At 40.1% G+C, this 26,313-nt stretch overlaps 1 protein-coding gene and 1 non-coding gene across 2 annotated transcripts; both read left to right on the plus strand.

Annotated features, from left to right (window-relative positions):
- Positions 1–253: 253 nt before the first annotated feature.
- On the plus strand, positions 254–3,030 carry SPMAP1 (sperm microtubule associated protein 1). Its single transcript, XM_077164567.1, has 3 exons — positions 254–542; positions 1,827–1,926; positions 2,780–3,030. The coding sequence occupies exons 1-3, from the start codon at positions 336–338 to the stop codon at positions 2,935–2,937; spliced, it is 465 nt and encodes a 154-aa protein (XP_077020682.1). The 5' UTR covers positions 254–335; the 3' UTR covers positions 2,938–3,030.
- Positions 3,031–3,769: 739 nt separating this feature from the next.
- Positions 3,770–3,841, plus strand: TRNAC-GCA (transfer RNA cysteine (anticodon GCA)). Its single transcript has one exon. It is a non-coding gene; the product is annotated as a tRNA-Cys (tRNA).
- Positions 3,842–26,313: the final 22,472 nt, after the last annotated feature.

The following is a 26,313-nucleotide window of genomic DNA, read 5'->3' on the forward strand; positions in this document are numbered from 1 at the left end:
CGCGGGAGAACAGAGCACCGACTCTCCTCCTGCTCTCAAAGGAAAACTCGGAGAGCTGCGCCCCACTGCGCTCAAACCGCCTCGTCTCGGCCGGGTGAGTCTCTTGACTCCTTGCCGGGCCACCTCTGCTGCTCACCTCTCACCTCAGAGCCACGCGGGTCACTTCCCCTACCGCCCTAAGGACCCATCCTGTCCACCCAGGGTAGAGGGGGAACCTTCTGGTTTGTGTCGCCGGGGTCCCTGCGCCCACGTAACAATGTGCGCGGTCGCGGAGGGTGCCCAGCCCGGGTGACTCGGCTCACTAAGGCAGGCCCGGCTCGGGCTGCGGGGCGGGGATGGCGCACGTGTGCGAGAGTCCCCTGCGGCTGGAGAAGGGCTTCATCCTGGACGGGGTGGCCGTGAGTACCGTGGCCCGCACCTATGCTGGCTTGAGGCCCAAGCTCTGGTCGGCCATCCCACCCTACAACGCGCAGCAGGACTACCACGCCCACCGCTACTTCCAGAGCCGCGTGGTCCCGCCGGTTTTGCGGAGAACCGAACAGGTAGCCGGGCGCCGGGAGACCCCGCTATCTCCGCCCGCTGCCAGTTACGCACCTCCCCAGATGCCGGCACCCCTCTCCAGCGCCCCAACTCGGGCTCCCTCAGTTTCCCTAATGAAACCCCGGAACCGGCGAGCTGGCTGCCAAGTGCTGCATAGGAGAGCAATTTTATTTGGGTTTTTGCGGGGCGAAGAAGCCAGGCTCAAATTCCGCCTCTCCCAAACCAATCGGTTCCATTGTCCTTTGTGACGTCAGGGACCCCCCCCCCGCCGGGGCGGCCGGGGAAGGGGGCGGGGCGGGGTCCCGCAGATCTGAAAACGCGAAAATTCGTGTGACATCTGCGAGCGAGACAAAGGAAAGTAACGCGGCGTCCCCAGGCCGGGCGTTCTCCGCGCTGTGACCGCACGAATGCCGGGGCGCTTGCCGGCTCGGAGCTTTGTCGTGCTCCCCAACATCCGCGGGCCTCAGTCACCCCCAGGCCTTCCCCTCGCGCCTTGTGGGCCCCAACCCGCCCGAGTATGTCCGTTGGATCTAAGAGTCTCAGGCCATTTGCTGATGGTGTCATCGCCCCCTCCCCCACACTTTTGCCTCCATTATTTCCTTATTTATATGTGTCAGTGTTATGTGGGGCGGGGACTCTCCTGGGTATTTGGAGCCTTTGTGTGGCATGTGAGTGCTGTAGAGGTGCATGGACACACATCTGTGGGTGCTATCCTTTAGTGTGTGCCTGCTGTCTACTTTGGGGCAAAAGAAAGGAGCCAGAGTGGGGGCGGGGGGAGAACTTGAGTACTTAAAAACTTTAAAATCATATGACGTACACACTTTGGGGACTTTTTACCTTCAATTTTATAAACATTCTCTAATGTTCCCTATCACCATTTGTGGTAGGTATTATTTTCATTTAAATAAAGATAATATTTATTGATCCTTTACTATGCCAGACCCTTTACCTGAACTATCTCATTTAAGTCTCAGAGCAACCTTCCTTTTATCAATGAAGAGACTGAGGTCCAGAGAAGCTGTGTCATTTGCCCAGGGTCGTGCAGCGTGTTAGTGGCAGAGCTGAAATTGGCTCAGTCTCTGGCAGCAGAGATTATACCCTTAACTGACAAGCTCCACTGCCTTTCCCTGAGTAGGACCGAGGTCAAAGTATATTTAATCCATTTAGCCCTGTTTCCCCTGGCTCGCACCTCGTCCCCGCTCCCCTCTACAAGCCCAGGGGCTTTTGTACAGCACATGTCTCAACACCATGCTCACAGGCTTCTGTATTTTCTCCCTCATCCTCAGGATCATGGCGGCACAGGAAGGGATGGCTGGATAGTAGATTATTTCCACATCTTCGGTCCGGGACAGAGATACCTCAACAGGAGAAACTGGGCAGGGGCAGGCAAGTGCCACCTGGTTTTCCAGCCTCACTAGGGTACCACCTATGAGCGATGTGCGTTCCAGCGTTCAGAGGGAGAAACAGCTGAGAGAGGCCTGGTTGGGGGAAGAGACCCAGGGACTGCATCGTCCAGCTTTTCTTCTCACAAGTGAGAAGACAGTGCACCATGCTTCCTGACATTTACTTAGCATGTACCTACTCTAGGTCAGCTGATTTTACTCCTGCTAGCCTCATGGTACAGCTGGGAAAATGGGTTTAGGGAGTTAAAGTGATTGCTAAGAAGCTGAGCTGGGTTTCAAATTCTATTCTTTTTGCCTCCAAAACCTGTGCTCCTTCCACCGCTCCAAGAGGAGGTTGTTTCCTGCTCATTTTCCAGGACTGATTCAGCAGCAAGGGGAAAGGGAGAGTTGAGAAATCCTATTCTGGCAGGGCGAACCCTCCTCCTGCCCCAGCCGCACCACCCTTTGGCTATACCACTCACTAGTCATATGCTCCTTTGCACCATTTGGTTAGTTTCATCTCATCCATTCTCTCCAGTGGGTCAGAGGTAAGGGTGAGATTTTCTCAGTTCTCCAGGGAACCGGATGATTTCCGCCAAGCCCAGAAGATCCTATCTCAGCACATAGCATTCACCCTCTTCTTGCACCTATTTTGGAGTAAGTTTGGTTTCTAGGAAGCCTTCTGTCTCCTCCAATTCACCAGCCCTTGGCTTTCCAGTTAAGAGGCTTGGGGCACTTGAGTATTGAGGGGTCGGCTCTGGACATGGAGTACCATACTGGCACTGCGGGAGGGTAGGGGGAGGTAAGAGGGGGCTGAATGCAAGCTCAGGCCTCTATTCCTGTCCCCCTCCTCCCAGGGCATTCCCTCCAGCAGGTGACGGGGCATGACCACTACAACACAGATCTGAAACTGACCAATGGGTACAGAGGTCGGTTTGGCTACCGCCGCAACACCCCAGCCCTCCGTCAGCGCCCGTCTGTCTTTGGAGAGGTCACCCCGTTCCCTCTCTTCTAATAACGTCTCTTCCCTTCACAACCCTTGATCTGGATTTCTAAGAAGTTTAGATGAACTCTCAATGTTATGTTTTATTAAAATAATTTTTTTATGTGTGCCTCTCAAGTGTGTTATTTTCCCCCCTGAGGTTGGGGGATTGTGGTCAGACTAGTTTTTCCATTTCCAGCTTCTTTACCTTTTGAATGTGGTGGGAGAGGCGAAAGGGTTTCTCAGGCCTCCACCCTTACACTCCATGCCAGGGAACACCAGGCTTGAAAGGAGAGGCCTCAGTTCTCCCCTGATGGTGTGATAAGAAAGAAACTCACTACTTCATCCTCAACAAAGCACTTCCGAAGACATCAGCAGGGCCCCACGTCAGGATGTGGTACTGTCCCAATGAAGAAGAGCTGGCCTTAGGGTCACAGGGATTCACGTTCATTGACCCAGGGAAGATTTTCTGATAGATTCATCCCATCCTAAAGAACTGACATCTTCCTTTTCCTTCCTGCCCTCAGTTCATCAGGAGGCAGGGGGTGAACAAGATGACATCTGGGGTGCTTTTTAGCCCAAGGATTCTGATACAGTGATACTGAGCTGGTGGACAGCTAAGGACCATGGAATGTAATTTCTGTGCTGCTGCTTATGGCTGTTTCCTTTCCAGCTAGTTTCCAGGATGTCATTTTTCAAGTGCCCCCACCCAGTTTTTGGTGGCAGGAGAAAAGCCAAAGCAGATGATGGTTACAAAAGAAGGTGGGGCTTTAGTACACAAAGCTTGCCAGAATCCTGGTGTGGGTGGAACCTGATTGTATTGAGTCACCATAAGTGGACAAGGAAGAGAATCATAGTGGCCAGTGGGGGTATAGCTCAGGGGTAGAGCATTTGACTGCAGATCAAGAGGTCCCCGGTTCAAATCCGGGTGCCCCCTTTGAAGGCTCTTCCGATTTTGTTCCCAAAGTAAATGCAGATGTTTCTTCAACCAGCGGTTCCCTAGTAGAGTCATTAGAGAAGGCAAAGAATTTTCAACTCATTCTTGTCCAGAAATATTAGTCCCTCCTACATTCCAAATGAGCACTTTGGACAGGACCTGGTAATCCACCTGGGCTTCAGTGGAGGACAAAACCCGTGAGGAAATTCTAAATCTAAGATTAGATCTGAGGTTCTGTGAACATAATTTGGCTATGTGATGTTGGCCAAGTAAAAATACATAAGTTCACTCAACATGTATTTTTTTTAATGTTTCCCTACATATATGTATTTCTATATCTATACATACACACAGAGAGAGGCAGATATGTGATATGTATATCATAGGGAATTTTGTGCACAACATTTTTGTTTTTGTTTTTTGGTGGGGGTAGGGTGGTGCACGGGCCGGGAATTGAACCCCTATCTCTCACATGCCAAGCGAGAATTCTACCACTCAACGTGTATTTTTTGAAAGCCTCATACATGCAAGGTTGCCAGCATCAAAAGATGAAAGAGAAGGGCCCCTGTCCTCAGGGAGCTTTCAGTCCAGTGGGAGTTCACACATTCATACAGCACTATAAGCAAAATTCAGAGGAAGAGCATTTGTTCGTAGCCCAGAGATGGCTTTTAAAGATATTCACTCTTCACCATGTATGGAATGTTTCTGTATTAAGATTTATCAGTAAGAATATGTTTTAAATGCTTACCCTTTCTAGATACAATTTCTAAACTAATCTTCAAATTTGAAGGGATATTTCTGTCTGATCTGAAAAGTGTTATTAACCTGTCGCTTGCTTTTCTGTGCAATCCCCTCCCTACAAGGTCAGGGGCACTTTCTTTGTGGTTGTTATTCAGGTCAGTTCTTGGCGTGGAGCAAGATACCTGCTCCAACCACCTTAAGCAGTAAAGGAACCTGGAAGTGTAGTGGGGCCTCACCAAGTGGAGGGGAAGGTTGGAGAACCTAACTCAGAAAGCAGGAACAAAGAGGAGCCAAGGACAGGGAAATCCCACCCAGATCTTGTCACCAGAAGCGTCCACTGCTGATGCTGCCAACCCTGGGCACTCATCACGCTGCTGTGGATGTTGTCCCAGCAGCACCTAATCTTCAGGACAGTCCCTCCGCTTTCAAACTGCCAGTGGGGCGTGTTTGATAGGCTGAGCCGTGGTCTGGTGCGTGTGCCACTCTCTGCCTAGGAGGGGCAGGGTGGTGGTCAGGAGTGTTGCCTCACCAAGGTTCCCAGCTGAAGGTATTCCCCCCAAATTTGAAAGGGTGTTCGGGTGCAAAAACAGACATACGGCAACAGCACATTTTTCTTCTCCAAGTAACAATTGTAGGAAGAGATAATAACCATTTAGCTCCCAGTTTCCAATTCCTGGTAGTCAAGGATTTGCTCCATCATACCCCTTTCTTGCTTTCCATTTGCTAAAAATAGAACATTTTGTATAACTTTGTTCACCTTATCATGCTCACATAAATACACACAAATACTGCAGGTCAATCTACAGCAACTATGGTAACGTTTGTTTTCCTGTAGGGCTTTTTTTTTTTCCTAAAAATAATTGCCACATTTTTCGTTCACTTGTTTTACTTTGTGCCTATTGACAATGATTTCCAAACCCTTCAACAGCCTCTCAGAACAATCATTCATCTAGTTCAAACCTATCAGATAATTCATCAGTGTAATTTTTTAGGCAACCTTCCTCCTGCCACCCTCCCCCATCCCTGCTCAGGCTGTCCCTCCCCCACCAAACTGGTGGCTGAGGAACTCCTGTGCCCCTCTTCTATCAGATTCCCTGTTTCCTGCATCAAGTATTTTTCTTGTTTTCCTCCTTTACGCTGGTGGAGAATACTCCCCAGGAGTTTCCTGAGAAATAATACATGGGAGGTAAAATATTTGAGTCTTTGCATAACTGAAAATACTTTTATTTTATTCAAACACTTAAGAGATAGTTTGGGAATAGATTTCTTGGTAAAAAAAAAATTATCTCAGAAGTTTGAAAATCTCCTTTGGTTTTAGCTTTTGTTGAGAAGTTTGATGTTATCCTTATTCCTATATGTGAGCTGTTTCTATCTCTGTAAACTCTTAGGGTCTTTGCTCCTGAAGACCTGAAGCTTTTCAATGATGTATTTGGTAATCCCTTTCAAACTATAGACTTAAGTCTTATTTGAAGAAGTTTTATTTTGTTATTTAATTTCTTCCCCATCATTTGCTCATTCAGAGACCCAGCTTTTCTCTCCTACTGCTCATCTCCTTCTTGTTGTTTTTGTACTTTCTGGAAGACTTCTTCATCACTATATTTCAGCCTTTCTGTTGGCTTCTTATTTTCAGTTCTGTCATGTTTTCTGACTGTTCCTTGGTAACCACATCCTGTTCTTGTTTCATGGATACAATTTTTTTCCTCTTGTTTCTCTAAGATTATGGTTGTTTCTGATGTATTTTTTTCTCTGTCTTTGTTTCCTCAATTTCCTTTCTTCTGTTGTTTGCTTTGGTGCAGGACTGTTATATTAAGGGCACTTGCCAAATAACCAACAGTTCATGGGGTAAAGGTCATTTGAAGCTCTGTGTACTCTGGCAGGGCTGGAGACCAGGGAGCTTCCCTGTGGTTAGCCCAACAGTGAGCCAACTTTTTCATTTGGGAACTTCCAAATGTCTGTGTCTGTGGATCACGTATTTTTCCTTCCCCAAGATATTTAGTTTTTCCAAAGAAAAATTCTGAGATTTCCAACCTGGAATACATACCCTGATGCTGGCATTAGGGGAGCAGGAGAAGGTAGAGGAAAGGAATTGGTGATACAACTTTTCAATAAACAGTCTTTCATGTAATCTCCATTGTTCTAAGAGCCTGTGGCCAGGTGGAAGTGAGGTAAGGAGCAGGAAGATCTCACGAATTCATTTCTCCAATAAATAAATCTTTCTCTTGTGGGACTTAGGATCTTAACTGCTCCTTACAGACTTTCACCAAAGTTCCCTATTCACAACCTAATTCCTCAACCCTTCTTGGTGATGCCAAGTTCTTAGCTTTCTCAGGGTTCCTCAGGCTTTAATCCCATGGACTTCTCTGTCCCTCACCACAGCTCTCATCCTAGGCTACACTTTGGAATCACCTGGAGAGATTTTTAAACTAATAATGCCTAGTAGGATCCAGGCCTCAGGGTCTACTATCTCCCCAGGTAATTCTGATTGCCCAAGATTGAGAACCACTGCTAATGCCAACACTAGGTTTCAGCATCCTCTTCTCTGCTAAGTCTCCACCACCACCACCAAATCCCTTCTCCAAAAGCCTTAGACATAGCTCTTCTACTGTTGAGACCTCTCAAGTTGTCTTTGTCCTTATAGGGTTATATGCTGCTATCATTTTGGTCAAGTCTTGGGAGGTAGTGAAGATGAATACACATGTTCCACTAACATTGTTTCTTTTTTTTCTTCTTTTTTTTTTATGGTTACATATTGTGAATTTTATTTAGAAATTGGTTTATCATCATTTCTCTTAAACACTCCATACCGTGTTTCTAGGCACAATATTTTGGCTTCCATTCCCATTTTATAATTTTCCTCTGAGATCATACTCAACATTGTTTCTTGATGAGAATTATTTATATATGAATTTTAAAAGTGTACATACATGTGGCCTGTTCGTGGGTCTGGAATTCTTTAGGACTAATCACTTCAGTATGTTTGCTCTCTCTTTACAGTGCCCAGAAAAGTGTTTTCTTGCATTCTTGCATTCATCTGTTCACCTGTTGGTTCATACTCGCCATGATACAGATTGCCTACTACATGCTAGGCACACACTGGATGCATCATACATGATGGCAGTTGTTGGCTGAATGGTAGACGTAACTCAACCAACATGCTCATTTGGTCAAAGCTGTCTTCATCATCCTGTCCTGGTGTTGGTGTCCCTGTCCTGACCAGCACAGTATGTGAAGTTGCCTTCAACATGCTTAGCACCTCCACCCTTTTCCCTTGGTATTTAAAAGACCACCTGTGTTAGTTTGGAAGCTGCTGGAATGTGATATACCAGAAATGGAATGGCTTTTAAAAAGGGAATTTAAGAAGTTACAAGTTTATAATTCTAACTCTTGAAAATGTCCAAACTACGGTATCCAGGAAAGGCATGTTACTTTGCTTCTCCAGGGCTGGCTTCCCTTGGCTCTTTCCAGGTTCTAGCTTGCTCAACACCTCATGGTCATGTTTGCTGGGCTCCAAGCATCTCCAAGTATTTGTGTCTCTGTTCTCCAAGTGTCGACATCTGTGTCAGCTCTGCTCTGAAGTTTCTTTTGTCTATGTTGTTTCTGACTCTCTCCAAAATATTTCCTCTTTTAAAGGATTCCAGCAAACTAGTCAAGACCCACCTAGAATGGGTGGGCTCACATCTCCATCTAATCAAAAGTTCACACCCACAACTGGGCAGGCCAAATCTCCGTGGAGATAATCTAATCAGAAATTTCCATCCTACGGTATTGAATTAGAGTTAAAAGAAACTGGCTTTCACAAGATTGGGTCAGGAATAAAACATGGCTTTTCTGAGCACACCACCCTTGTAATTAAGTGTTGCAACACTCAGCACAATCTTGACATACTGCAGCAGAAGTAGAACCTTTCGCCGTACAGCGCGAGTCTCAACTTCAAGTCCTACTATTCCCTATGGAATCAAGTAATTGTTTTGCCCCCTCATAGTCTCCAGGAACCATGATGGTTTTCAGTTCAATTCTGCTTGGTTGTTGCTAAGAAAGTTTTCGAGAAAGGTAAGCTGGAACTCTTGCAAGTTATTTAAATATAAATTAATCAATGAATTGTAGAAGAGGAGACGTGCTGTTGTAATATCCCCTCCTTCTGTTCTCTCTCAAACCCCCCACCCACCTTGGGGAGAGAGCTCTTCCTTGCAATGTTAAGAAGATGAGAACAAGTCTCAAAGGAACTGAGGAATGTCTGTTGCTGGGGAAGGGCCACTGAACAGGCTGGCCGGGGTTAGAGTTCCGTGGTGAGTGTTCTACCCCACTGTTTCAGTTCAGTGTTCTTCCCCAGCAGTCCCTCCACTGTCCCTAAAAGATCACAGTTGACATCAGTTTTAGAGGCTTGTATTACAAAATTGGTACTTGAAATGCTTTTACTTTCCTTCCTTCCTTTTCCACTTAAAAAGAATTGTTTAAATGTATGAGCCTTTGCCACCCTCCCGGTGCTGGGTCGTGACCTCGCATCCTGCCCCTCACTTTCTCCGGAGTCGCCAACTGGGCGCCAGAGGTGTATACAGTCTGGCTGCAGGTATAAAACAGAGCATTTAAAACTGGATCACAGAGTGAAAAAGCTAACATTCCCTTTTCCATTCCTGAGGAACTTAAGGAGAATGTCTTATTGGTTCCATTTCTCTAACCCTTTTTTAAAAAATTTCTATCATGTTAATATTTATGCAATATAAAATCTCCCACTTTACTTTCAGGCATACAGTTCAGTAATTCAGGGGTTTTATATTCATAATACCATGCTACCATCACCACCACTCATTACCAAAACTTTCCCATCACCCTGAAAAGAAACTCTACCCATTAAGCATTAACTCCTCATTCTCCCTCCCCCCTGCCCCTGGTAACCTATAATCTACTTTTCCGTCTCTATAAATTTGCATATTCTAGTTGTTTCATATAAGTGAAATCATATGATATTTGTTCTTTAGTGTCTGGTTTATTTCATTCGACATGAACTCTTAGGATTCATCCAGTTGTAGCATGTATCAGAACTTCATTCCTTTTCAAGACAGCTAAAATGTAGGTGCCATTTTATTTATTCTTTAATGCTTCTCTACCTCTCTTTTCATTTTTTAAACATTTTTATTATGAAATATAGCATATATACAAAAAAGCAATACATTTCAAAATACATTGTAACAAGTAGTCATAGAATGAATTTCAGAGTTTGATACAGGTTACTATTTTCATTCTAGAATTTTAGGTTTTTCTTTCTGGCTATTCCAAGACACTGGAGACTAATATCAATATAATGATTCAGCAGTCATACTCATTTGTTAAATCTTATCTTTTCTGTTATACTCCTCCTTCTCCTTTGATCCTTCTCCCAATCTTTAGGGGTATTTGGGCTATGCCCATTCTAACTTTTTCATGTTGGAAAGAGGTATTGATAATATGGGTTTAGGGGATAGAACTCATTGACGTTCTTGGAGAGGCAGGCCCTTCTGGGTTTCAGAACATATCTAGCTTAAGAACTCATCTGGAAGCTGTAATTTCTGGAAAATAATCTTAGTAAGTGAAACTTTCATAGAATCTCAGGTAGAGCCTGTGATGGTTGGGTTCTGGTGTCATTGTGGCCAGGTGATGGTGCCCTGTGGTCTGGTCAGGCAAGCACTGGCCTAACCTTTACTGCAAGGGTATTTCGTGGCTCATTGATAAGCCAGAAGGCTGGTTTATTAAATCAATAGTCAGTTGACTGCAGCTGTGGCTGATCACATCACATAAAAGCTGTCTCCTGCAAATGAGATAATACAATCAGTTGGATTTGATTAGATCACTTGAAGACTTTTAAGGGAGAAGAGAGAATTTTTCTTTTTTCTTTAGCCAGCAAGCCTCCTCTTTGGAGTTCATCGAGACCCTTCATCAGAGTTGCCAGTGTCACAGCCTGCCTATGGATTTTGGACTCTTGGATTCCTACGGTTGCATGAGACACTTTCATCAATCTCATATTTACAGATATGTTCTGTTGATTCTCTTTCTCTAGAGAACCCTAATACAGAGTACTAGGTGTTCTTTAGGGTTAACAGGAATGGTTTTGGTTGGGTTTGGCAAACCCTGTTCATTAGCAATATCTAGCTAAAGCCTGTGTAAGAATAGCCTCCAGAATAGCCTCTTTACTCTATTTGAACTCTCTCAGCTACTGATGCCTTATTTTGTTACATTTCTTTTCCCCGTTTTGGTCAGGAAAGCGTTGTTGATCCCAAGGTGCCAGGGCCAGACCCATCCCTGGGAATCATATCCCACATTGCCCAGGAGACTTTCAACCCCAAATGAAACCCCGCTTTTTAATACAAGAGAGCAAACATATGTATCTAGCTAGTTTAATAATTTTAATTTCCCATTCTATTTATGGCAGATGATACTGAATTTCTTAAAAAAGCAGCTTTATTAATTTATAATTTGCATACCATAAAGTAATTCACTTAAAGTGTACAATTCAGTATTTTTTAGTATATTCAGAGTTGTGTAATCGTTATCACGTTCATTTTAGAACATTTTCATCATGAAACCCTATTCTCATTAGCAGTCACTCCACATTAACCTCCAACTCTCCCAGCCCTAGACAACCACCCATCTACTATTTGTCTCCATAAACTTATATTCTGGGACCATACAGGGGTAGCTCAGTGCTAGAATTCTTGCCTGCCATGTGGGAGACCCGGGTTTGATTCGTGGACTATGCACCTCCCAAAAAAAAAAAAAAAAAAAAACCAAGACTTGTATTTTGGGCATTTCATGTAAATGGGGTTATATAATATGTGGTCATTTATGACTACTGTTTTAAATTTTGCATACTGTTTTCCAGGTTTACCTATGCTGTAGCATATAAAAGTGCCTCACTCCTTTTTATGGCTAAATTATAATCCATTGCAAGGATGTAAAATTGTTTATTTATCCATTTATTCATCACTTAATGAATATTTGGGTTGTTTCCACATATTGGCTATTGTGAATAATGCTGCTACGGCCCATTGTGTGCAAGTTTCCGTATGAATGTATGTTTTCATTCTCTTCGGCATATGGATACACCTAGGAGCAACTATTTTTAATCTTTTGAAGAACTTCTAGAACTTTCCGAAGTAGTGATTTTCTTTCAAAGTTTATTTTTAAATTATTTAAGTATGCAGTGGATAATTATAAACTTCTAAGAATGAATGAGTGGATTTAACAGGGTCACAAAATACAGGGTTAATGTACAAAAATTGTATTTTAGTGTATTAGCAGGAAACGACTGGAAAATGAAATTTAAAACACAATTCTATTTACAATAACGTCAACAAATAAAATACTTAGGAGTAAATTTAACAAAATGTGCAATATATCTATACTGAAAATTACAAAACATTGCCAAAATTAAAGAAAACCTAAATAAGTGGTGGAATATTTCATGTTAATGGTTGGAAAACTCAGTAGTGAAATGAGATGTCAAATCTCAAACTCATAGATTCAGTGTAATCCCAATAAAATCCCAGCAGGCTTCTTGATAGAAATTAGTAAACTAATTCTAAAATGGATATAGAAATACATGAAACCTAGAATAGCAAATGAAAGAGAGGAATAAAGTTGGAAGGCAATGTAATCTGATTTCCATGCTAACTATAAAGCTACAGTAATCAAGGTGGGCTGTGCTAGCAATGTGATCAACAAATAGATTCAGTGGAAGAGAAGAAAGAGTCTAGAAATAGGACCACATTTATATGGTCATTTGAATTATATTTATTGTGGTAAAATATGCATAACATAAAACCTAACCATTTTTAAGTGCTGATTGAGTGCCATCAGGTACTTTGACAATGTTGTGTAAACTTCACCACTATTTCCACAACATTCATGTCATCCCAAACAGAAACTCTGTACCCATTAAGAAAGAACTCCCCATTTCTCCTTGCTCTGAGTTCCTGGTAACCACTATTAAGTTTTCTGTCTCTAAGAATTTGCCTATTCTAGATACTGCATATGGGTGGAATCATACCGTATTTTGTGTCTTGCTTATATCAGTTGACATGATATCTAAAGTTCATTCACATTCTAGCATATGTCAGAACTTAAGTTCTTTTTGTGGCCAAGGAATATTCCATTGTTTGTATGTGCCACATTGTGTTCATCCTTTCATCTATTCATGGGCATTCGGGTTGTTTCCACCTTTTGGCTATTGTGAATAATGCTGCTATGAACGTTGGTGTACAAATATGAAGTCCTTGCATTCAATTATTTTGAGTTTATACCTAGGAATGGAACTGCTGGGTCAGATGACAATTCTAATAACATGTTTCCCACGGTGGCTGCACCATTTTAAGTCCTCGCTAGCAAGGCATGAGGGGTGCTGTTTCTCTGCAGTTGCGAGGAAGCTTTTTGTTGTCTATTTTAGTAATAATTGTCAGCCTAGTGGGAGTTGTTGGAAAGACAGCCATACCTGAAAGAGAATAAATGCCTCACCCGATTGTGGAGAAGAAAGGAATTTATTTACAATCTTACAAGAATGGGTACGCAACCAAAAGGTGGTGACCAAAGGACAGGAAACAGCAACATTTATCCCCTAAACCTAGCATGCAGATCCCTTCCCTGTTTCCCCATTGGCTGGATGCCCCAGAGGTTACAGTGTATTGGTCAGTTACTCCTGACTCACCCATGCTGAGTCCCATTTTCCACCTCCTGGGGACCCTGGCCCTGCTTACTCTTCCCCATATAAGGAACTGGCACCCATCCCTACATCAGGTTCTCCCTTCTTCCCCTGTCCTCTAAACCGGTTCGGGCTGGTTTTTCAGCCTTCTGTTGAGTAAATTTCATTCTTCTTACTTCCCACCATTTTTGTGTGGAAGTTGAACTTAATTTTATTCTTACAGAGTGAAGTACTATCTCACTGTGGTTTTTTAAAATAGAACTTTTTAATATGTAGAATGGTATGATTTCTAAATGTTGGGTTAATTTCTTTTTTTCCGTTAATTAATAAAAAAAAAGAACTTTTTATTTTGAAATACTTTCAAACTTACAGGACAGTTACAAAAATAATAGAAACTGTATAAAGAGAAATCCAACACCCCCCTCCCCCTCCCCAGATACCCAGATCCACCAAATTTAACCTTTTGTTACATTTTTTTTATTATTTTTAAATTTTTTTAAATACCAAAAAAAAAACCCCACCAAATTTTTTTTATTATTTTTAAATTTTTTTAAATACCAAAAAAAAAACCCCACCAAATAATCGCAAACATTCCTATTTTGAGCATTCTGTTCTACATATATAATCAGTAATTCAGAATATCATCACTTAGTTGCATAATCATTATCATGATCATTTCTTGGAACATTTGCTTCTATTCAGAAAAAGAAATAAATCGAAAACAGAAAAAAAAATTTTATACATACCATACCCCTTACCCCTCCCTTTCATTGATCACTAGCATTTCAAACTAAATTTATTTTAACATTTGTTCCCCCTATTATTTATTTTTATTCCATATGTTCTACTCATCTGTTGACAAGGTAGATAAAAGGAGCATCAGACACAAGGTTTTCACAATCACACAATCACATTGCAAAAGCAATATCATTATTCAATTATCTTCAAGAAACATGGCTACTGGAACACAGCTCTACATTTTCAGGCAGTTCCCTCCAGCCTCTCCATTACATCTTGGATAACAAGGTGATATCTACTTAATGCATAAGAGTAACATCCAGGATAACCTCTCGACTGTGTTTGGAATCTCTCAGCCATTGACACTTTGTCTCATTTCACTCTTCCCCCTATTGGTCAAGAACGTTTTCTCAATCCCTTGATGCTGAGTCCCAGCTCATTCTAGGATTTCCGTCCCACGTTGCCAGGAAGGTCCATACCCCTGGGAGTCATGTCCCATGTAGAAAGGGGGAGGGCAGTGAGTTTATTTGTCATGTTGGCTGAGAGAGAGAGGCCACATCTGAGCAACAAAAGAGGTTCTCTTGGGGGTGACTCTTAGGCCCAATTTTAAGTAGGCTTAGCGTATCCTTTGTGGGGTTAAGTTTCATATGAACAAACCCCAAGATTGGGGACTCAGCCTGTTGCTTTGGTTGTTTCCACTGCCTGTGAGAATATCAAGAATTCTCCACTTGGGGAAGTTGAATTTTCCCATTTTCTCACCATTCTCCAAAGGGGACTTTGCAAATACTTTTTTATTCACTGTTCAATTCACTCTGGGATTTATCAAGGCATCACTCTGTACAAACCTACAAAATCTCATGCCCTACTCAAGGTTCCATGTATTTATGGTGTTCAATTAAGCTGTCGTTCTAGTTTGCTGGCTGCTGGAATGCAATATACCAGAAACGGAATGGCTTTTAAAAAGGGGAATTTAATGAGTTGCTAGTTTACAGTTCTAAGGCAGAGAAAATGTCCCAATTAAAACAAGTCTATAGAAATGTCCAATCAAAGGCATCCAGGGAAAGATACCTTGGTTCAAGAAGGCCGATGAAGTTCAGGTTTTCTCTCTCAAGTGAGAAGGCACATGGTGAACACAGTCAGGGCTTCTCTCTCAGCTGGAAGGGCATATGGCAAATATGGCGTCATCTGCTAGCTCTCTCTCCTGGCTTCCTACTTCATGAAGCTCCTCTGGAGGCGTTTTCCTTCATCTCCAAAGGTCACTGACTGATGGACTCTCTGCTTTGTGGTGCCGCAACATTCTCTGCTCTCTCTGAGTCTCTCATTCTCCAAAATGTTTCCTCTTTTATAGGACTTCAGAAACTAATCAAGAACCACTCAAATGGGTGGAGACATGTCGTCCCCTAATCCAGTTTAACAACCATTCTTAACTAAATCACATCATCCAGGGAGATGATCTCATTACAGTTTCAAACACACAGCATTGAATAGAGATTATTCTACCTTTATGAAATGGGATTTATATTAAAACATGGCTTTTCTTAGGGGGCATACTTCCTTTCAAACCAGCACAGCTGTCCACATACAATATATTAGGAAATGCACTAGTCAAAATATAAATTTTGTACCAAATAAACATTTTTTGCTTTAGTCTCACACACAAGTAAAGTTTTAAAATATTGATTACCATCTATTTTCAACATCCTGCAGTAATGACATTCCTTTGTTCTTCCTCATGCAAAAACATTTTTAAATTTGTACATTTGTGCCCCCAGTCCTCCTCCCTCTATCATTCTCACATTCAGCTGCATTCAGTGTCCTAACGTTATTGTATTACAGTTAGATAGCATTGTGGTATCCATTTCTGAATTTTTACATTCAGTCCTGTTGTACAATCTGTATCCCTTCAGTTCCAATTACCCAATATCTACCCTATTTCTATTTCCTCATGACTTAACTGTAATTATCCAAGTTCATTCATTAATGTTAGTTCATATCAGTGAGACCATACAGTATTTGTCCTTTTGTTTCTGGCTAATCTCACTCAGCACAATGTCCTTAAGGTCCATCCATGTTGATATACACTTCATAACTTTATTCTGCCTTACAGCTGCATAATATTCCATCGTATGTATATACCACAGCTTGTTTAGCCACTCTTCTGTTGATGGACGTTTGGGCTGTTTCCATCTCTTGGCAACTATAAATAATGCTGCTATAAACATTTCTGTGCAAATGTCTGTTTGTGTCCTTGCCCTCACATCCTCTGAGTAGATACCTAACAGTGGTATTGCCGGGTCATATGGCAGTTCTATACTTAGCTTCCTGAGGAACTGCCAAACTGCCTTCCGCAGTAGTTGTACCATTTGATGTTCCCACCAACAGTGAGTAAGTGTGCCTCTTTCTCCACATCCTCTCCAGCACTTGTCGTTTTCTGTTTTATTGATAATGGCCATTCTGGTGGCTGTGAGATGATATCTCATTGTGGTTTTGATGTGCATTTCCCTAATAGCCAAGAAGTTGAGCAGCTTTTGCCCATTTTGTAATTGGGTTGTCTGTCTTTTTGTTGTTGAGTTGAATGATCTCTTTATATGTTCTTGATACTAGACCTTTAGCTGATATATCATTTCCAAATATTGCCTCCCATTGAGTAGGCTGTCTTTTTACTTTCTTGACAAAGTTCTTTGATGCACAAAAGTGTTTAATTTTGAGGAATTCCCCTGTATTTATTTTTTCCTTCAATGCTCGTGCTTTGGGTGTAAGGTCTAGGAAACCGCCTCCCATTATAAGATTTATAAGATATTTCCCTACATTTTCTTCTAACAGTTTTATGGTCTTAGATCTAATGTTTAGGTCTTTGATAATCACTAGCATTTCAATCTACTAAATTTATTTCACCATTTGTTCCCCCTATTATTTATTTTTAATCCCTATGTTTTACTCATCTGTCCATACCATAGATAAAAGGAGTATCAACCACAAGGTTTTCGCAATCACACAGTCACATTCTGTATAAGATGACATTATACAGTCATCTTCAAGAAACATGGCTACTGGACCACAGCTGTACATTTTCAGCTTTGCCTATTTTTTAAACTTGATTGTTTGTCTGTTTGTTGTTGAGTTGTAGACATTCTTTATATATTCTGAATACTAAGTTCCTATAAGACATATGATTTCCAAATATTATCTCCCATTGTATAGGTTGTTTTTCACTTTCTTTGATGCACAAAACTTTAATTTTGATGAAGTCCAATGATTCTTTTTTTTTTTTTTTTTTTTTTACTTTTCATGATTTTGGTGTAAAGTCTAAGAATACATTGCCTTGTACAAGGTCCTGAAGATTTTCCTCTATGATTTCTTCTAGGAGTTTTATTGTTTTAGCTTTTGTTTTGTTTTTAGGCCACTGATCAATTTTAACTAATTCCTTATAGGTAGAAGGTAGGGGTCTTTTTTAGTTCGCTAATGTTGCCAGAATGCAATATACCAGACACGGAATGACTTTCATAAATAGAGATTTATTAAGTTACAATTTACAATTCTAAAGCTTAAAAATGTCCAAACTAAGGCATCCAGAGAAAGGTACCTTGACTTAAAAGAAAGGCTGATGTTTGTCACATTGAAAGGCACATGGCTGCATCTACTTGTCCTTGTTCCCAGTTCTGTTGCTTCTAAATTCTGATTTCAGTGGCTTCCTCTCTAAGTGTCTGGGGCATTCACTTAGCTGCTCTGGGGCAAAACTCTGGGTTTCATCTCTTAGCTTAGCATCTCCTGGGGCCGAATATTTCTTCCCTTCAGGTTCTGGCTATTTCTGTGAGTCTTTACTTAGCACCTAGGTTTTTTCTGCTTTGATCTCCAAACATTTCTGGCTGTGTCAACTCTTTTAATGACTCCAGGAAACTAATCAAGACTCACTTTGAATGGATGGAGTCACATCTCCATCTAATTAAAAGGTCACACACACAATCGGGCATGTCACATCTCCATGGAAACAACCTAATGAAGAGGTCCCACTCTTCAATATTAAATCAGCATTAAAAGAGCATGGCTGCTAAAAACCTAAAATTGTGGAATTGTAACCCACACCAAACTCTGAAATCTGTTCTACAACTGTTGCAGTGTGCTTGAAATTTATTGCTTTTTTTTGTATATATGGTAGTTTTCACAAAAAAGAAAAAAAGTCAATTTTGATGATAAATGCACAATTATATGATGATATTGTGAACCATTTATTGTACACTTTGAATGATTACATGCTATGTGAATATATGATATATGTCACTAAAAATAATTAAAAAATCAAAGGAGAAAGTAGAGTTATAAAAGAGAAGATAGGATTTAACATATGAGTTTGACTCTTGAATCATTATATTGATATTCTTTTAGTCTCCAGTGTCTTGGAGCAGCCAGAAGGAAAAACCTATAACTGTGGAACTGTAACCCATACCAAACTCTGAAAACTGTTCTATAACTAATTTGTTACAGTGTACTCTGAAATTTATAATTTTTTTGTATATATGCTATTTTTCACAATAAAAAAATTTTAAGGTACAAATTCATTCTCTTTTATGTGTATTTACAGTTGCCCCAACACCATTTGTTGAATGGACTATTCTTTCCCCACTGAATGGACTTGACAGTCTTGTTAAAAATCAATTTGTCAAGAGTGTATAGGTCGAATCCAGCAACACATTAAAAGAGTTATACATCATGACCAAGTAGGATTCATCCCAGGTATGTAAGGATGGTTCAACATAAGAAAATCAATTAATGTAATACACCATATCAACAAATCAAAGCAGAAAAATCACATGATCATCTCAACTGATGCAGAGAAGGCATTTGACAAAATTCAACATTTTTCCTGTTGAAAACACTTCAAAGAATAGGAATACAAGGGAATTTCCTTAAAATGATAAAGGGAATATATAAAAACCCCACAGCTAATATTGTCCTCAATGGGGAAAAACTGAAAACTTTCCCCCTAAGATCAGGAACAAGACAAGGATGTCCACTATCACCACTGTTATTCAACATCGTGTTGGAAGTTCTAGCCAGAGCAATTAGACAAGAAAAAGAAATACAAGGCATCAAAATTGGAAAGGAAGAAGTAAAACTATCACTGTTTGCAGATGATATGATACTATATGTTGAAAATCCTGAAGAATCCACAGCAAAACTACTAGAGCTAATAAATGAGTACAGCAAAGTGGCAGGTTACAAGATCAACAATCAAAAATTTGTAGTGTTTCTATACACTAGTAATGAACAATCTGAGGGGGAAATCAAGAAACAAATTCCATTTACAATTGCAACTAAAAGAATAAAATACTTAGGAATAAATTTAACTAAAGAGACAAAAGACCTATACAAAGAAAACTACAAGAAACTGTTAAAAGAAATCACAGAAGACCTAAATAGATGGAAGGGCATACTGTGTTCATGGATTGGAAGGCTAAATATAGTTAAGATGTCAATTCTACCTAAATTGATTTACAGATTCAACGCAATACCAATCAAAATCCCAACAACTTATTTTTCAGAAATAGAAAAACCAGTAAGTAAATTTATCTGGAAGGGCAGGGTGCCCCAGATTGCTAAAAGTATCTTGAGGAAAAAAAACGAAGCTGGAGGTCTCACGCTGCCTGACTTTAAGGCATATTATGAAGTCACAGTGGTCAAAACAGCATGGTACTGGCATCAAGAGAGATATATTGACCAATGGAATCGAATAGAGTGTTCAGATATAGACCCTCTCATCTATGGACATTTGATCTTTGATAAGGCAGTTAAGCCAACTCACCTGGGACAGAACAGTCTCTTCAATAAATGGTGCCTGGAGAACTGGATATCCATATGCAAAAGAATGAAAGAGGACCCATATCTCACACCCTATACAAAAGTTAACTCAAAGTGGATCAAAGAGCTAAACATCAGGTCTAAGACCATAAAACAGTTAGAGGAAAATGTAGGGAAATATTTTATAAATCTTATAATTGGAGGCGGTTTTATAGACCTTACACCTAAAGCAAGAGCACTGAAGAAAGAAAGAAATAAATGGGAACTCCTCAAAATTAAACACTTTTGTGCATCAAAGAACTTCATCAAGAAAGTAAAAAGACAGCCTACACAATGGGAGACAATATTTGGAAACGACATATCAGATAAAGGTCTAGTATCCAGAATTTATAAAGAGATTGTTCAACTCAACAACAAAAAGACAGCCAATCCAATCACAAAATGGGAAAAAGACTTGAACAGACACTTCTCAGAAGAGGAACTACAAATGGCCAAAAGGCACATGAAGAGACGTTCAACGTTCCTGGCCATTAGAGAAATGCAAATCAAACCACAATGAGATATCATCTCACACCCACCAGAATGGCCATTATCAACAAAACAGAAAATGACAAGTGCTGGAGAGGATGTGGAGAAAGAGGCACACTTACTCACTGTTGGTGGGAACGTCAAATGGTGCAACCACTGCAGAAGGCAGTTTGGCGGTTCCTCAAAAAGCTGAATATAGAATTGCTATATGACCCAGCAATACCATTGCTAGGTATCTACTCAGAGGACATAAAGGCAAAGACACAAATGGACATTTGCACACCAATGTTTATAGCAGCATTATTTACAATTGCAAGGAGATGGAAACAGCCAAAATATCCATCAACAGACGAGTGGCTAAGCAAACTGTGGTATATATATACGATGGAATATTATGCAGCTTTAAGACAGAATAAACTTATGAAGTATGTAACAACATGGATGGACCTTGAGAACATTATGCTGAGTGAGATTAGCCAAAAACTAAAGGACAAATACTGTATGGTTTCATTGATATGAACTGACATTAGTGAATAAACTTAGAATATTTTGCTCATAACAGAGACCATCAGGAGATAGAAATAGGGTAAGATACTGGGTAATTGGAGTTGAAGGGATACAGACTGTGCAACAGGACTGGATACAAAAACTCAAAAATGGACAGCACAATACTACCTAACTGTAATATAATTATGTTAAAACACTGAATGAAGCTGCATATGAGAATGATAGAGGGAGGACTGGGAACATAAATGAAATCAGAAAGAAAGATAGATTGTAAAGATTGAGATGGTATAATCCAGGAATGCCTAGAGTGTATAAAAATAGTGAAATGTACAAGGTACAATTTTAAAAATGTTTTTGCATGAGGAAGAACAAAGGAATGTCATTATTGCAGGGTACTGAAAATAGATGGTAATTAATATTTAAAAATGTCACCTTCTGTGTGAGACTAAAGCAAAAAATGTTTATTTGTTACAAAATTTATATTTTGACTAGTGCATTTCCTAATATAACTTATGTAGATAGTTTTATTGACTGTCATAAGTACTTGGAATCTCAGGTAGGACATGAGATTTTGCTGGTTTGTCCAGAGTGATGCCCCGATGAATCCCAAAGAGTGATTCGATCAGTGAGTGGAAAATATCTGCAAAGCCCCCTTTGGGGAGTGGTGAAAATGGGGAGAAATTCAACTTACCCAAGTTGAATTCTTGATATTCTCACAAGCAGTGTGGACAACCAAAGCTATAGGCAGAGCCCCCAGTCTTGGGGTTTGTTCATATGAAACTTAACCCCGCAAAGGATAGGTCAAGTCTACTTAAAATTTAGGCCGAAGAGTCACCCCCAAGAGAGCCTCTTTTGTTGCTCAGATGTGGCCCCTCTCTCCAGCCAACACAACGAGCAGTCTCACCACCCTACCCCTCTCTACGTGGGACATGATTCCCAGGGGTGTGGACCTTCCTGGCAACGTGGGGCAGAGATCTTGGAATGAACGGACACTCAGCATCAAGGGATTGAGAAAAACCCTAGAATGAGCTGAGACTTACATCAAGGGATTGAGAAAACCTTCTGGACCAAAAGGGGGGAGAGGGAAATGAGACAAAGTGTCAGTGGCTGAGAGATTCCAAACAGAGTCTAGAGGTTATCCTGGAGGTTACTCTTATGCATCAAGTAATATCATCTTGTTATTCAAGATGTTATGGAGAGGCTGGAGGGAACTGCCTGAAAATGCAGAGCTGTGTTCCAGTAGCCATGTTTCTTGAGGATGATTGAATAATGATACAGCTGTCACAATGTGACTGTGTGATTGTGAAAACCTTGTGTCTGATGCGCCTTTTATCTATCTTGTCAACAAAGGAGTAGAACACATGGAATAAAAATAAATAATGGGGGAACAAATGCTAAAATAAATTTAGTTTAAATGCTAGAGATCAATGACAACGATGGGTAAGGGGTGTGGTACGTATAACTTTTTTTCTCTGCTATCATTTTATTTCTTTTTCTGTTATCTTTTTATTTCTTTTTCTGAATTAATGAAAATGTTCTAAGAAATGATGAATATGCAACTAAGTGATGATATTGTGAATTACTGATTATGTATGTTGTTTTATTTTGTTTCTTTATTTTTTTAATTAATAAAGAAAGAAAGAAAGAAAACAAAGAGACTTTTAACCAGCCAAGCAAGCAATAGAAAGAGTGCAAACTTGGACAATTGCAGTAAGAATGAAGAACAAGAAAGATACTATACTGTATATTTATTGAGAAACTTTTTGGAGATAAAAGTTAAAACTCACTAAATAATGGAATTAGAAGAGGAGGGAGTAAGGGGAGTAGAGATAATACCAAGGTTTCTAACTTGTACACTGAGAGAATGATTATTTTCTGAGTAACCAGTTAAAAAAAAAAAGGATGAACAACAACAAAAAAAGTGTATAGGCTTATTTCTATTTTCTCAATTCTATTTCATTGGTCTATTTGTCAGTCCTTAAGCAAGCACCGCACTTTTAAGTATTGCAGCTTTGCAGCAAGCTTTCTTTTTAATTAAAAAAAAGTTTGTCTTTATTTTATTACTTATCTGCCCACACACGGGATGAAGGAAGTGTCAGATCACAAGGTTTTCATAATCACAGTCACAGGATAAAAGCTATATAGTTATACAGTCATCATCAAGATTCCAGTCTGCTGGATTACAGTTCAACAATTTCAGATATTTCCTTCTAGCTTTTCTAATGTGCTACAAACTAAAAAGGAATATCTATATAATGCATAAGAAAAACCTCCAGAATGACCTTTGGCCTCTATTTGAAAAATCTCAGCCATCGCAACTTTGTTTCATTTCTTTCCCCCCTTTTGGTCAAAAAGTCATTCTCACCTGCATGATATCAGGGCCAGGGTCATCCCTGAGAGTCATGTCCCACGTTGCCAGGGAGACTTATACTCCTGGGAGTCATGCCCACATAGAGGGGTGAGGATAGTGAATTTATTTGCAGAAATGTATGAGAGAGAGAGAAAGAGGCCATATCTGAGCAACAAAAGAGGTTCTCTGGGAGTGACTCTAAGGCATAATTATAAGGAAGCTTGGCTTCTCCTTTGCAGGAATAAATTTCTTAAGGGCAGGCCCCAAGATAAAAGGGCTGACTTATTACATTGGGGGTTGCTAATACTTGAGAGAATATCAGGAATTCTCGAAGTGGGCAAGATTAATATTTCCACATCTTCCCCAGTCCCTTTGCAAATACTTCTTTATTTTCTGCCCAAAGTACTCTGGGACATATCAGGGTATTGTATTAACTTATACAGAATAACAATATCTCATTCCCTATTCTAGGTTCCATGTAATCATGTTGTTTAAATAAATTGACCATATAGGTTAAATTAGATAGTGTGCTATAGAAAATATAAATTTTGTACCAAGTAAACATCTCTTCCTTTGTTCTTACACAGAGGTTGAAGTTTTAAACTACAGTCAATATCATCTGTTACCTTGTATGCAGATTTACCTTACTCCTAACCAAGTCTGTTTCATTCATATCTCTAACTGAAATTGGGCTCTTTTTCAGTTCCTCAACAGTTTATAGCAAGTTTTGACGTTGGAAAATGTGAGTCCTCCATCTTTGTTCTTCTTTTTCAAAATCATTTGGCTATCGGGGTCCCCTTGCAATTCCATGTGAATTTCAGGATCAGCTTTTCCATTTCTGCAGAAAAAGCTATTGGGGTTTTCATAGGGTGTGTTAGGCAGGGTTCTTTAGAGAAACAGAACCAACAGGAGAAATTAGTAAATATGAGATTTATAAAGGTGTCTCATGCGACCTTGGAAATGGAAAAGTCCAAAATCCATAGGGCAGGCTGTGAAGCTGGTGGCCCCAATGAAGGGTCTGGACGAACTCCATAGGAAAGACTTGCTGGCTGAAGAAGCAGTGAGAGTCTCTTCTTCCTTAAAAGCCTTCAACTGATTGGATTATTTCATTGTGGAATACATGCTTTAGTTGATTGTAGATGAAATCAGCCACAGCTACAGTCAAATGACTGATGGTTTAATGCGCCAGTCTTCTGGTTTATCAACCAGTCATGATATATCTTTGCAGCAACGTTCAGGCCAGTGCTTGCCTGACCAGACAACTGGACATAATCACTTCGTCAAGTTGAACCTAATCATCATAAAGGGACTTTGTGAATCTATGAACCACTTTAGGTAGTCTTAACAGCTTAGCAATATAAAATCTTCCAGTTCATGAGTACAGGATGTCTTTCCATTTGTGTTCTGTAGTTTTCAGTATGAAAGTCTTTCAAGCTCTTTGGTTAAATTTATTCCTGGGTATTTTACAGTTAGATGCTGTTTTAGTTTGCTAAGCCTGCGGGAATGCAATATACCAGAAATAGAATGGTTTTTAAAAAGGGAATTTATTAAGTTGCAAGTTTACAGTTCTAAGGCCATGAAAATGTCCAAATTAAGGCACCAACAAGAGGTTACTTCACTCAAGAAATGTTGAGCCATCCAGAACAACTCTGCTTTGAAGGCACATGGCTAGCGTCTGCTCAGATCTTTGGTTTCTGGACACCTCTACCAGCTGGAAAGGCATATGGAGATATCTGCCAGCTTTCTATTCTCATTTCATAAGGCTTCCCCAGGAGCATTTTCCATTTACACCTACAAAGGTCTCTGGCTGTGTGGGCTCTGAAGCGTTTTCCAAAATGGCTCCCACTTAAAGGACTCCAGTAAGCGATTCACCTTGAATGAGTGGAAACACATCTCCATGGAAACCACCTAATCAAAAGGACCCACCCCAATTGGACAGGCCACATCTCCATGGAAACAACTTAATAAAAAAGATCCCACCCAACAATATCAGCAAGGATCAAAGAACATGGCACACAACGATTTCAACTGGGCACAGATGCTATTGTAAATGGAATTGTTTTCTTAATTTCCTTTTTCAGTTGTTCATTACGAGTATATAGATATGGTCATTTGCTTTACAACAAAGGCACCAAAACATCCAATGGGAAGAAGAAGATCTTTTCAACAATTTGTGCTGCAATAATTGAATATCCATAAGCAAAACAAAATGAATCTCATTCGACATTCAGAAATGAATTTGAGAAAGGTCGTGGACCATAACCTGCTAGAGAAAAACAGGAGACTATCTTTCTGACTTAGGGGTAGGCAAAGATTTCTTAGAAACAGCACAGAAAGCATTAAGCATCAAAGAAAATCATGATAAATTAGACTTCACCAAAATTAAAAACTTCTGCTCCTCAAAAGATTAGCATTTGGAATATAAATGGGCAAGCCACAGTCTAGGAGAAACTATTTGCAAAAGATACACCCCACAAAGGTCTGATGTTCAATAAATATAAAGAACTTTCACAAGTCTAAAATAAAGAGACAGTAAACAACTCAGTAAAAAAAAAAAAGGTGGGGGGGATAAAGACTTAAGAGATTCCTCACATGCACAAAAAAAGCCATACAAAATGGCCAACAAACCCATGAAAATACGTGCAATATAATTAGTCATCAGAGAAATGCAAGTTGAAATTGCAATGAGAAACTACGCACTCATCCAAATGACTAACATTAAAAAGACCACAGCACCAAATGCTGGCGAGTTTGCAAAGTAATGGGAACTCTCAATTATCGTGGTGGGAATGTAAAATGATATAACCACTTTGGAAAAAGTTCTGGCAGATTGCAAAAACATAAAGTATAGTATTCCTAAGACCTAGAAATCCCACTCCTAGAAATTTACCCATGATAAATGAAAACACACGTTCACAAAAATGTATGCAAGAATGTTCATAGCCGCTTTATTCATAATAGCCCAAACCAAAAACAAACCAGGGGTCAATGCATAGGAAAACAATTTTTAACAAATCTGTGGTTTATTCATACCATGAAATACTACTTTTTATTAAAGTGGAATAAATTACAAGATGGATGAATCTTACAAATAGCATGCTGAATAAAACCCTTATATAGAAGAGTCTATACCATATGATTACA

Source organism: Tamandua tetradactyla, chromosome 6 (genome assembly GCF_023851605.1).
Source record: "Tamandua tetradactyla isolate mTamTet1 chromosome 6, mTamTet1.pri, whole genome shotgun sequence".
Classification (NCBI taxonomy): Eukaryota; Metazoa; Chordata; class Mammalia; order Pilosa; family Myrmecophagidae; genus Tamandua; species Tamandua tetradactyla.